Source organism: Alexandromys fortis, unplaced genomic scaffold, assembly GCF_014885135.2.
Source record: "Alexandromys fortis isolate MF-2015 unplaced genomic scaffold, M_Fortis_MF-2015_v1.1 scaffold_79, whole genome shotgun sequence".
Taxonomy (NCBI): Eukaryota; Metazoa; Chordata; class Mammalia; order Rodentia; family Cricetidae; genus Alexandromys; species Alexandromys fortis.
The window spans coordinates 7900013-7913627 of record NW_026067964.1 but is presented as its reverse complement, the minus strand read 5'-3'; the positions used below and the strand labels follow the sequence as shown (position 1 = coordinate 7913627).

Below are 13615 nucleotides of genomic sequence, written 5' to 3'. Positions count from 1 at the left end.
TAAAAGTCTGTCCTGGGTGAATCACTAAACTCATCTCTAAGCTCAGCATCCTCATCCGCAAAGGGAATAAGACAGTCATCTCAAGGCTGCGAAGACCCAATAAAGTGCTTGAGTCGCTGCTCACCCACATTAGTGTGAAGTTGAGAGTAGTTGGACTGGGGGGACAGCCCTGCAGGTAAAATATGTGCTGAACAAGCCTAAGGTCCTGAGTTTAGATACCCAGCACCCAGATAAAAAAGCTGGGCACACAGCATCCCAGCAGTAGAAGCTGGAGACTGGTGGATCACACTGGCCACCCAGCTAACCACACAGTCCAGCTCGAAAAAGAAGGTGGAGAGAAAGTGAGGGAGACACCTGTGTTGACCGGTTTTATGTCAACTTGATACGAGCTAGGGTCATCATAGAAGAGGGAACCTCAACTAAGAAAATGCCTCCATAAGATTGAGCCAAAGGCAAGCCTGTAAGACATTTTCTTAATTGGTGGTTGATAGGGTAGGGTCCAGTCCATTGTGGCTGGTGCCCTCCCTGGGCTGGTGGTCCTGGGTTCTCTATGACAGCGGACTGAGTAAGCCACAAGGAGCAAGCCAGTAAACAGCACCCCTCCGTGACCTCTGCACCTTCAAATTTGAGTTCTGTCCTGACTTCCTTCAATAACGTACAGTGATGTGGAAGTCTAAGACAAATAAACCCTTTCCTCCCCACGTTGCTTTGGTTACAGTGTTTCATCACAGAAATAGAAATGCTGACTAAGACAATACCTGGCATCAATCTCTGGTGTTGGCATATATTCACGTACCTTGATATGGATGCACAGAACACATACCCATAATTAATTAACCAATTACCCTATTCTTAGAATATAGTTAATACAAAACAATGTTCATTTGAAAACAGAGAAGTTAGTATTCTAAATCAAACTATTATTTCATTTTACTACTTCAGAAGAAAGAATTAGCTTAGACCTACAGAAAGATAAATGTTTTAAATTAAATGTTTATTGATTAAAGTAGATGATAAAGAGAGATCTCTAGGTATCCAGATATAAGAAAACTTTTTAATAAAAAAGGTGTAAATTCATTGTGTGGGGAACAGATAAGGGTCATACCATGGACCTTCAAGACATATGCCTCATGGCCCATGAAAATTATAAAGGTGAATGCCTATAAAAGATAATATTATAACTGCAGAATGAGCTTTCTGTTTCAGTTTGTGAAAATATATAATGCTCAAAGATAGTCATAGTTAGATTGACAAAGGTCAGTAATTTGGCTTCTACTTGTTTATAATTATTAAGCTGTAGGTAATAAACAGGTTTGTTTTGAGAAGGGGAGAAGATAAGATAACTTCTCCACTCTTTTACAAGGAGTGTCACAAGTTTGGACCAACATACACTGTTGACTTGTAAAAGTCAGAGGTGCTGGATGACCTCAAGGAAACAGTGTCTTCCAGACACACAATCACACACACAGAGACTATGACAGTGTGCACAGGGCCTTCACAGGTTCAAACCACACAAAGTCCCAGCACTGAGGAGAAGTGGACACGACGTCCCACCTCTGTAACTGACACCTGCTGAGAAAGGGGAAATGGAGTGCACTGGGCCTGACTATCAAATTCCAGGTCAAGGCCCGTGAACAGGAGGATCTGACCAACACAAAAATAGATCCTTGGTTTTTGTGGGCTTTTTGATTTGGCTTGGTATTTTTGTTTTACTGGGGTTTTGCTGGTCTTGGTTGGGTTTTATGGGGGTTGTGTTGAAAGAGAGAAAGAACATAAAAGTAGGTGGGTAGAGAGGTGAGGGGGCTCTAGGAGGAGTTGGGAGAGGGCAAATAAAATGTTAAAAAAATACAATACATAAAATATTTTTAGACAATAATTTAAAGAAAGACAAAAATGACGGCTAGGTGATAATGTCCAAGTAGCTTATTGCAGACAATCCTCTCCTCCTCGCACATCAATAATAATTTCTAAGCTGAAAACAATACAAATGAAGCATGTGTTTGAAAGCATCACTGAGCTAACAAGACAGCCTACACATAAGGAACAGATGCCCACAGTAGGGACGTAGTGAGTCCGGAGTCTGGGAAGTTTCTTCCATCCTAGCATTTTCTAGTACACAAATACAAAAAACCAAGAGGTTGAGAAAGCAAGCAGAAAACGGCAGCTATCACATAGACTGGGGAGCAATACTGTGGCCCTCGCTGGGAGCAGAGGAGACTAAGGAGGAAGAGTTACATAAATGTCCTTGAATCCTGGAGAGGACGATGGGCGTACTGTACTTCAGAAACTGGGGCAAACTGGCAGTAAAGCCCTCACAAAGCCTGAAACCTGGCTGACCAGCTCAATCCCAGAATGGATTAGTGCAATGCCCAGACACTAATGCCTGCAAGGAAGCAAAAGTAAATCCCCTCTGAAAGAAAACAGCATCTTTGGGGGCCCCAAATTGCTTCTATTTCTCATACACAATGTCCAGCAGTCAATCAAAATTATCAGGCATGCAGGCAACGTTGCCACCGAGTCTTGTTAAAACTGACCCACAGAGACCCCTGCCTCTCTGAGCTGGGATTGCTATTTTAGGATGGCTACCAGAAGAATGTGCATGGGTGGGAAGTGTATGTTCAGGGTGGTACCTGATCTGGCCCAAGCTTTACAACTTAAAAGTAGTAAGCTGGGCCTGGTAACAAGCATCTAGAATCCCAACAACTGGGAGGCTGAGACTGGGCACAGTAACAAGTGTTTATAAACCCAACTATTGGGAGGCTGAGGTGGGAGATCACAAGTTCAAAGCCAGCCTAAAATTATTGCAAGGCCCAGATGCAAAGGCAAAGGAAACAAACGAGTAGCAAGTGTCCTATAGAGGCTTTTAATCTCTCACTGTACTACTCAAAGCTCAGTAAGGTTCATGACACGAAGCGTGACTGCCCAAATGCCTGGTCCTAGTCCGGGTAAGCTGAGACCTGCTAGGTTTCTGGATGTCAGCTGTTGTCAGCCAACCTTGCTGTGGTTCCTCCAGGCTGGGGGTGGAAACCACTTTTCCAAACTACACCAGTAGCATCTTTTCTCAGTCTTCCACGTGCAAAATTACAGACCGCAACACCACAGAGACCCCATTGTGGTGATATAAATCTGGACAAAGCACGCTGCTAACTGAACTGCCGGGAGCATGGGCATGGATGCTTCCAATCAAGACCAGTTCTCCAGGGGGAAAAACTGGCCCCAAGCTGCTGGTCAAGTCTCACCATTTCTGAAGCCAAGGGTAACATTCGTGTACACTTGGGATTCCCAACAAACACTTACCCATCATAAGGAGAATTGCCCCTCCTGCCTGTGACAGGTAGGTGACATTGAACCTTAGACCTCCTCTTGGGACTAATGGTGTTCTCATCACCATCAATAGTTCACTGGGTTACTGGCCAGTTGTTTCCAGCCATATTGCTGTAGTCCATGAACTAAGCTGCATGCCCAGGGACATTTTTATCCCCATATCCTCATCCATTGGGAAAGCAGCTTGAAGACCAGATTTTGTGCAGAAAGGGATTATCCTTCTTGGCCACTTTCTAGGCAACAATCAAAACAAGGGAGGTGGATGCTTCGGGGCATGGCATGGACCCAGGTTGAAAACGAAAGATCCTGCCTCCACATGGCCAAACCCACGCTTTGCCTTTCTCCAGGAGCACCAGTCTGACTGGAAGCATAGTGTAAAGGGGCCTCAGGGTGCAGAGCTTAGTTCTGATTCCATTTCATAAAGGGCCCTGTACAGCCTGTTTTGGAGTTGAGCAGTAACTCAACTCCATATTTAGCAAATGAAGCTAAATATTCATATGCTCTACAATCCAATACTTTTATTCCTGTGCATGCCTACCCAGAAATGCACACATGCATGTATGTATTTCCAAAGCCTGCATTTGGATCTTCATAGCATTAGTTACAATAGCTCCAACCCGGGAGCATCCCCCGTGCTCATCAACAGTAGGATGGATAGAGTAGCTGTTGTACACACGCCCAGTGGAGCGCAGAGCAGGGAAGAGAACCGATGCATCCAGAAACAGGTAGGAATCTCTCAAATTAAGATGCTCTGGGGAAGAAGCCTGCCACGAAACACTGCAGTAAGAGTATGTAAAACGCAAAAGCAAGCAACAGCAATCAATATTATGATGAGGAAGGACAGGGGCTTCCATGGTGGCTTCCACGGTGGGCACTAAAGATGCACAGACACAAGGTTGGTTTCTGGAGGGCCGATTGTGTCAGTCACTTGGCCCAAATCTTAACCATAAAAATCCATCTGTTTTGTGAAAATTTGAAAAGCGGCTCACTTAATGTTAGGCATTTTCTCTGTGTCAGTTATGTTTTGAAAACTGGCTTTGGCTTAAAATTATCATTTAAAGAGCATTTAAATAATTGTTAAAGTATTAGAAAGTAATAATGAGTAATTATGGGCATGAACCCAAGCAGTTCAGAAGGCAGAATAAGAGAAGAGAAAGCAAATCGTATTATCATAGACGTCTTGGTGATAAAGTGAGTACACAGAATTGCTACTGATGGGAGACCCTGTGGCTTTTCATGATGTATAATGCTAGCATTCGGAGCATTGTATTAACCAGGCTGATGAATGCACCCTATATAGCAATAATGATGTCCATCACACCCACTAAAATTTCTGTGATGCTCCCTGGGCCATCGCCTTGCTGATTTACAATTAACTCACAGACTTGTGAGAAACCTGTGACTTTTGTTTAAAACCAAAATATGAAGTGAGACAGAATCACCTGCAGTGGAATCAATGCCTGAATCCAGGAGTGAATGAGAGATGCTGGAGAGGAAAAGTCAAGCCTTGCAAAAGGACCACAAAGCTGGGCATGGTGGCTCATACCTGTAATCCCAGCACTTGGAAGCCTAAGGCAGGGGGAGTTCCTGGAGTCCAAGACTAGCCTGGGCTACTAAGTAAACTTCAGGCCAGCCAGAACTATAAGAGTTTATTTTAGAAAACCAAAATATTGAGTTGGTAATTACCAGCTATGGGTATAGTAACTAGACATTAGAGACTTTGGGCCATGGGGACACAGAAGTAGTTAATGGGAACGCACTGGAAAGTGGTCGGCTAAGAACACGATTCATAGAATAGATAGATCCTAACACAGGCAGAGAGATTCTCTCTCATGTATGGCCTTATAGCATTTGAGCAGTTTCCAGCACACATATGTGACCATTATTTAAGACAACTTGAGTTCACATTTCTTCCTTGCAATCAAAAAGGCATGAAGCCATCAGCCATTGGACAGAATCTTTTAACCCTGGAAAAGCCCAGCAGGTCTCACAAGTAATTAATGGGGTCTTACTAACTGCCTTAAAATAGTATTGACTCCTGGGTGAAGATTTTGAAGGCTAGAGGAAACACTGACTGGTGGTTGGTGCATGCAGAGTTGCAAAACTTCCAAGAACAGAGTGTGGGGATGCATTGGTGGCTTGATGCTATCTATGTACGACAGTGTAAAGCTTGGAAAATGCACCTCAGTGGAGGGAAGACCCTTTGATGATAGAGCAGTTGGCGACTTAAATGTTCCTTTGCATACGGTCCAGTCATGGTCACCCCATCCATCATCCCACGATCATGGGTAAACGACTGAGTGCAAACTTCCTATTTCCTGAGGTGTAATAGGTTAGAGTTCATCTAAAAGCTATTTCCAAATAAAAAGATGGCTGCCAATTAAATTGATAAACATTATTACAGAATAAATCACAAGCTCTTTCCAAGACGGGTCTTTTCAGAACTACGTCTACTGCAGTCTCCAGTGCCAACCAAGAGATAAACCAAAGAGGAAACACTCTTCTATGTACAAGTGAAATAATACAGTGTCTGAGACTGGCTTTAAAATAAGCTCCCTACCCTCCCCCCCCCCAACACACACACACAGAAGGAGAGAAACAACAAAATGTGTAACAAAAGTTGGAGATTGTTTACACTAAACGATAGTGGTCCATGAACTCTTGTATCCTATGTGTGTCCATTTCTTTTCTCAGGAAGGAAAACCTCTCCCAAATGATTCTAGCAATGAAACCTAAAAAGTCCGTGGGAAGGAATGAAACAGCCGCCGACAAATACGCTCTTTGCCTGTTTGGCTCTGTGTTAAGAACTTGGGAGGACCTAACTACCCATGAAGGCCATGATGGGATACTCAGAAACCTCTTCTTCTGGGCACTTTCTCAGACCACCTTGGCATTACCAAACTTAGAGAGATGGCTCAAGAGCATAGGTGTTTTAAGCAGCAACTATGACCTAAACCTACACCGTTTACCCTGAAGTGAACCCTTCCTGATTCTTCCACCTCACCTGGTAACCTTCTTACTGGCATTCCTACAAACCCATTTTCACCCATAAAAGTGCCTCTGACTCCTGGGCATCACTGAGGCAGTCTCATCTGATATCTGTGCTGAGTTGTGACATCACAAAATGAGCCTCCGATCAAGCTATACCTTCCAGTTCCCACACTCCCGGCCCACTTGTGGCTTGTGGCTTTTAAATAGTTGTTCGGATAGGAGTAAGGAGGCTAGTCCCGTTGTTTACATTAATCACGGGAATGGCATGGTTCGGGAAATGAATCAGGAGGTGTCTAAATTAATCACCCTAAACAAAATAACACCTTGCAGGAAACCAGAAACCATGCAAAGTACCAGTACCCATAGTCCCTCCCTCTGTGCTGATCCTCAGTCTTGGCAATGCCTTTTTGTAAGCATGGCCCACCTTCGTAAGTAAAAGGATGACTTGAGGCTCCACAGCTCATTTTTAGAGATAGCTTGTCTTGCATCTCCCAGAGTCATCAAGAAGTCTGTTTTTCGCTGCCTGCTCCAATGATGCAAACTGTTCTCATCTGCATCCCATCTTCCATCAGAGTTAAAAAAGAAACACGTTGCATAGATACAAAGCTACTCAAATGTGATCAGTTTTTTCTGCCTTTTCCCCACAAGTGTATTTGGAGTATTTTGTAGCCATTGTGAGGTTTAAGGAAGATGGTTTGAGTCTTTTTCTTTTTAAAGATTTATTTATTATGTATACAGTATTCTGTCTGCAAGTATGCCTGCAGGCCAGAAGAGGGCACCAGATCTCATTAGAGATGGTTATGAGCCACCATGTGGCTGCTGGGAATTGAAGTCAGGACCTTTGGAAGAGCAGGCAATGCTCTTAACCGCTAAGCCATCTCTCCAGCCTGAGTCTTGATTTTTCAGTGGTTCATGCATGTTCTAGTAAAAAGGAAAATCATATGGTCATGACCTCTCTGCATCTCTGATGCACCAGTGGTATCAATGTTCTCTGCTGGAACAGGGGAGAATACCCTGCCTTATTCCTAAATATGCATGCAATGGTATTTTAATTCCCGGGGAAAATGGCAAAACCAACTGATTTATTTTAACTCCTCAATCAGCTAAAATTTAGAAGTTACAACCAGTGCAAAATGTGACGACTGATCTGAAAGAATGCCGTGTTGAGTCCACAGCCAAGTGTTCTTTCTAACAGTCAAACATTTCACACAGTGCCACGTTCCTTCTTACACCATCTCGGCTTGACTGAAATGCTGGCTGTGATTTTACTATATCATCCTACATCAAGGCATGGGAACATTCTGAGCAATGAATCATTAGGAGATTTCATCACTGTGTGAATGCCACCAAGCTTGCTCACTGGGACTGAGATGGTGTGACCCACTGCACACCGAGGCTATGGACATAGATGCCATAGAGAAGCCCATGCCCGACAGAAAGGTCGTGGTGCACCCTGCGCATTGCCGTTCCCGTTTCAGAGAATTTTTCCCGTGGCTTCTGTTCACCACGCAGTTGCTGTCATGAAAATAGCGCTTCCCACACTTGGGCAGAGTGGGTCTGTAACGCACATATTTTTAACTTTTTGAGACAGGGGCTCACTCTATAATCAAAACTGGCTTTGTGCTCAGAGCAATCCCCCTGCCTCAGACTCCCAGGTGCTGGATTGTAGGTTAGCTCACAGTTTTGAGTGTCACTGGTACAAAAGAGAATATGTGAACTCCCAACATATATAAATGTATAACAAGCAGTTCATATTCAGGAGTCAACAGAAACAAATAAAATATAGATGTCTACATCCTTTTCTTAAAGAAAAAATAAACAGGCATAAAAACACAAAGCTGCTTCAAAACTGTGAAAATTAGGATTTAAGACCTGAATTCATACACTTTAGCATTTATTTAATCACAAAATGTCTTTTCAAAACCTTTTCTACTCTTTAGTACTTAAAATTATGTTTACTATAGTATGAATATTTAAGCAGTTTTGGTCAGGATAAACAAAAATCAAATGGAAAATATAGTCTGCACTAGACAGAAAATAACTTTTTTTCCAAGACAGGGTTTCTCTGTAGCTTTGGAGCCTGTCCTGGAACTAGACCAGGCTGGCCTCAAACTCACAGAGATCCGCCTGCCTCTGCCTCCCGAGTGCTGGGATTAAAGGCGTGCGCCACCACCGCCTGGCTAGTATCATTGTTTTAAACGCTATCTTTTGGAAGCAAATAGAAAGAGAAAACACTGTCACGCTGCAAATGCTTTCTGCCTTTCCATGGTGTGAATACTGTCACTGGTTAAAACCCACAGCCCAATGCACCTCACAGCAGAAATGCATTTTACACACAGCTAACACCCAGTGGTGAGTTTTCCTGTGTTGTATCCTCAACACGAATTTCGTTACTCTAAACACTAAAGTCGCCAGAATTAAACAACTAACTCTTGCTAATCTACAAGTTTGTTTTCTTTATTTAACTTCACTGGAAAGGTATTTATAAATTTCAGGTAAGAAATCATCTCTGTCCCCTGGATTATATTTTTGAACATCTTTTAAGAGTTATCAAATGTCTTTATTGCATTTTCCTCTTGTGTTCAGTGGGCAAAAATGGAAAAGCACCCATGGCTATTATACCTCTACTCAACCCCGAGAACTAGAGCAAAAATCCCTACAGTCTCTGCCCCTACCAACAGCTCTGAGTTTGTGTGCTCCTCCACCCATGTCAATCAAATGCTGAGGAATTCCTGCCTTGTGGTCAAGTTCAGAGGGTTAAAATGTCTGCCTAGTAATGAGGTGACAGAGATATCACAGAACCTGCAATCCCTTTCAAATTAAATCAGCACAAATATGACAAGCATGTATAATTCTTTTTGCCTCTGGAGCCAAGAAAGAATACCCATCCCCCACCCACCCTGCACCACACGAGGGAAACTAGGCTGAACACAACAACAGATGAAGAAGAGAGACAGTCTCGCTACTATACATCTTTCCGGCCTCGGGGGAGACGCGTATGGCTACTTAAGTAGACCGGAGTAACTGGGCTGTGTACTCTGACCCTAAGTGCAAACACTCAGGAGATCTCTCCACTGAAGTAAAGGAATGTCACACAACGGGTTGTTTGAAAATCAGCCCCACTTGTCTTTGAGCATGTGATGGTCTGTAGCTGCATCTCACAAGGTTCAACAACAATCATGTGATTAGAGTTTAAATAACAAGGACCAAAACAGTGATTCGCACATTGTACCCCCAACTGCCATCTCAGGCAGATTTTTGGTTTTGTTTATTTTTAATTTGAGCTCAGTGGATTTAAATAAGCCTCCCCAGCAAAGCCCTTTTCATATCTGGAGTTGGACTTTACCTATCTAGAAGCCCGAGTTAGCACAGGTTAAAAGGAAAGTAAGGAGACAGATAAAGAGGAAGCGGGCTCTGAGAGCCCAGGAGAGCGCAATTAGACCAGATGGTAAATGGTCTCAAGTCAGAGCAGAGCACACAGACCGAGCTTGCTACAAAGGGAAGTTTTTCACTTGCCCGAAATGGGGCTTAGAAAAAAATACAACCAGATACATATTTGAAAAAAAAAAAAGAAACATTCTTTGGGAGGCAATGAGTCACGTTAAGCATTTTTAAACAAATTCATTTGGTTATATCATCATTGCTGTTCTAAAGAAACAGCCACTGTGGAAATGCTGATAAGACTGTCTAGCAATATCTCAACAACTTGCCAGAGAAAACCCTAGAACACCGTGAACTCAATGGAGCAGCACAAATAGCCTTCAACCTGGGCACATGGAAAATGAGCTTATTGACAAAAAGAAAAGAAAAAATCAGGGTTTATGTTTTGGTTCATTTTCTGACTTTTTCCTTTTCTCTTTTCTTCTTTCAGTCAATAAACTTAATTTGGAATGTTACTTAGATAAAGAAAACCAATGGGTATTTCTTCTTATGGCTTAGCTATCAGTCTAGTTAAACTTAACTAGCAGGTTTAAAGTGATTTGAAAAAGAAGCCATTAGAGGTGGTTTACAGCAAGAATTGGATTATTAATGTATCGACCAAAGATGCCAGATTCCCTCTCTGAGAATGACGAAGCCTCTGGCTCAGTGGGTGTTCCTTACAGGTTTGTGGGCCTGCCGCCCTGGTTCTCGGGATGCCCACTTCAATTATCTTTCTCCTTTAACTTTAGTACAGCGAGAATTGCTGTAGAGTTGCCGTTCACATGTTCTGTATGGCAAAAAAAAAAAAAAAAAAAAAAAAAAGTTGCACCGTTTTTTCAGAGCCTTAGAGACAGATGATCTGCAGCCCTGAAAAGCGGCACACAGTTAACTGAAAGAAGGCCATCTGCATCTGCTCACACTTAGACGGAATGTTTCTCCTTGTTTCTTATTCCCACAGTGTCTCTTCTAATTCTTCAATCACCTCTAGGTAGCAGTGTTCAAGAAAAACACTATTCGGTTAGGCTAACCCATGTCAAAACAGTGTTTCTATCACACAGCAAAATTTAAAAATTCTCCAAGCCCAGCTTCAAATCCCTTCTGGAATGCTTGCATCATTACATATCAGTTTTATCTACAAACCCCAAAGGTTCCCAATTTCCAAACTCCCAAATTTGCATAAGATGACAAGCACCCATGGCTCATGCATGCGTGGTATAGAGAAAAATCTTGCATATCATGACCTGTCTAGAACTCCAACTATTCAAGGATTTCAATCCTTTAGCAGAGTCCAACTTAGAGACAACGGTCCTGAAGATGAAGCTCAGACCTTTCCCAGAAGATCAATAGTGCCTTACATATAATGTTAGCAGAGTTTGCACCACAGAAGCCTTAAGCACTCTCTGAACTCCATTCCAGAGTAAACTTAAGAATAAACGCAAAGGAAGCAGTTTGGAGTCAAGTCAGTGATACATATTCCAACTATTTTAAAGGACCCTCTTTTATTTCAGACATAATAGCACTTAAAATTCTTGGGGGCGGAGAGGTTCTTGTGGGTGTTCTAATACTATTCAAAAAAGACACACACACACACTTTTTAAAAAATCTTGTTCCTCAAAATTCTTCTTAGATTCGAGACTGCATGATTTGAATTTTCCCCATTTCTAATATACATGTATCGGCCAGCTTAAAAACCAGTTTCTCAAATGACTGAAAACTCCTTCGAAAGTCAAAGGGCGTCTTTTTCATTTCAAATTCCTGGCTCTTCTAATGTGTTTAATCCCTTATCATTTACCGAAGTTAATGTTTTACAGCGCAAACAAAAACCAGTCCTGTGCCCGGTGTGGTTTCAACTTCTCTGAGTTCTAAGTTCTAAGAGGGCAGCAACATTGGGTGGCCATCCGAGGGCCACTCCATCGTGTCTGCCGCAGCCTCTGTGGGTTGCCGTAGATGCAGCCTGGTCTAACTTGAGTGGAAAATGCAGCCTAGGAAATTTTTCTGCAATAGCAAAGACAATCAGTTTCCCATCCCCCACCGCCCATCCAGCTTCTCCTTCCTCCATGGGCGGAGGTATAGAAGCAAAGCGAAAACATTTTGGTTGGATAAAATCATCCTTTGCTAAATGAGTGGCTTCAGGAACCGGTATGCTTCGTATTTGCAGGAATGGGCATTCAGAGGTTAACCTAGTGCCTCCCCCACACCTTGAACGTACAACAAAATTCACTAAAAGTACGACCTACTGCTAAAAGGTCTCATTTACTTTCAAGTACAGAGTGTTCTTTTTTTTTTTTTTTTTAATGCCCACGTTTTTTAAACACAGCCAGAACTCGGGGACAAATACTAATCCTCGGGAAATAGGCACACGTGTGTCTTCATGACTGACCTCAGTGGGCAAATGTTCGCAAGGGAAAGTCCTAAACTGCAAAGCATGATGGACCAGGAACGCCTTTCTTGGTAGCCTGATTGGTTCCCAACACCACCAGTGAACCATCCCTTGCAGGTAAAGAACTCTGCCTGTCCCGAGCGAGCAAAAAAATAAACCAAACTTTTCCAAATAAGCTAGTTCGGTCTCGCAAACCTAAATCCAACAGGTGTCAACACACATCGCCACAGACACACATCTTTCTGAATGTAATCTAGAGCATCATGGAGTGATTAGCGAAGAAACTGAAAAAAATCCGGTCTCTAAGAGGATTGTGAAAAGCAAAAACAAAACCAGCTTGGTCCCTAGCCCAGCTGAACCCTAGGCAGTGGGGTCAGGGAGTGGAGATGGGGTATCTCTGCTCGCGCTCAGGGACGTGCACCGCTCTGGGGTCTCGGAGCACTGTCCCTGCGCTGTCCACCCAGCACCACAGTGAAGCAGGGAGTCGCCTGGGGCTGGGAGCCAGGGAAAAGAGAGTGCGTGGTACCTGCTTGTCCAGGGCGTCCCGGGCGCCTGCCGGTCCCGCGCTGGTCCTGGGTGGTGCGGGTGTCCGCTCGCAGCTGCAACCCTCCAGGAGGTACATGCCCGCCGGGCGGCCGCTCTGCTCGCCCTCGAAGTAAAAGAGCACATTCTGGTAGAGAGCGAACCACTTCTCGTGCCAGCGGCTCGCCTCGGCCGCCTTCTTGCTCAGGAAGCCGCGCTTGGTGCCCTCCTTGCGCGCCAGAAAGGCCAGGTACAGGGCGTGCCCCTCGTTGTAGCGCACGCTTTTCTGCATGGCGAGGGTGCGGGACGCGGTGAGGGTGGGGGCGTTGGGGTCGCAGTCTCAGCCCCGCGGCGGAGCCATCACAGAGTGCTTTCCGGAAAGACGCACCCCAGCCCGCCTGCCACAGGGCACCCCGCCCGCCGCCCAGTCCTAGGGCGCCGAACCGGGCTGGGGCACCGTCTCCTCCCCGACCGCGCCCTCTCGAGTCCCCGACGCCTCCCGATCCCCGGAAGCCCAGTGCCAAGTAGCCCTCCGAGGGCGCCCGTACCCACGAAGTTGCTGCGGGAGCCGAGCCCCCAGCGGCGGGTTGCGCAGTGTGGCGCGCGGCAGCCGGAGGATTGTCCTCGGGCTAGGCGCTCCGGGAGACAGAAGGTAAAACGTCACGTGGGAGATCAGCTGTAATCGGCTTGGAGACCGATTTAAAGGGTAAAGTCGGCGCGGTGGCTGCCGCGGAGGCGCTGCCTACTCTCCCTAACGCGCATCTTTCACTCGCCTGCCAGGACCATGGCCTCCGCCTCTGCCCAGGCCAACCCCTGTTGGGGCAGATAGCCCCGGAGGGGCAGGAGAGTGGTGGCACCCAGCCGCTCACAGCAGAAACACGCACAAATAAGCCCTCACATACACACAGGCAAACGCACACTGAACACACGCACGCAAACACACATCGTTCATATTCATACACAAAAGCACACAGGCAC

At 44.8% G+C, this 13615-nt stretch overlaps 1 protein-coding gene across 5 annotated transcripts in view; it reads right to left on the bottom strand.

Annotated features, from left to right (window-relative positions):
• The window catches only part of Rasgrf2 (Ras protein specific guanine nucleotide releasing factor 2), a 214409-nt gene extending 201051 nt beyond the window's left edge, over positions 1-13358 (bottom strand). For 2 of the 5 annotated variants that reach the window (XM_050153893.1, XM_050153894.1), the window contains exon 1: positions 12642-13357. In XM_050153893.1, the coding sequence (XP_050009850.1) occupies positions 12642-12929 (288 nt within the window). In that variant the 5' untranslated portion in view covers positions 12930-13357. Of the gene's footprint in view, positions 1-12641 lie in introns of all 5 variants that reach the window. The other 3 variants (XM_050153889.1, XM_050153888.1, XM_050153890.1) reach the window with 3 other exon arrangements.
• Between the last annotated feature and the right edge of the window lie 257 nt (positions 13359-13615).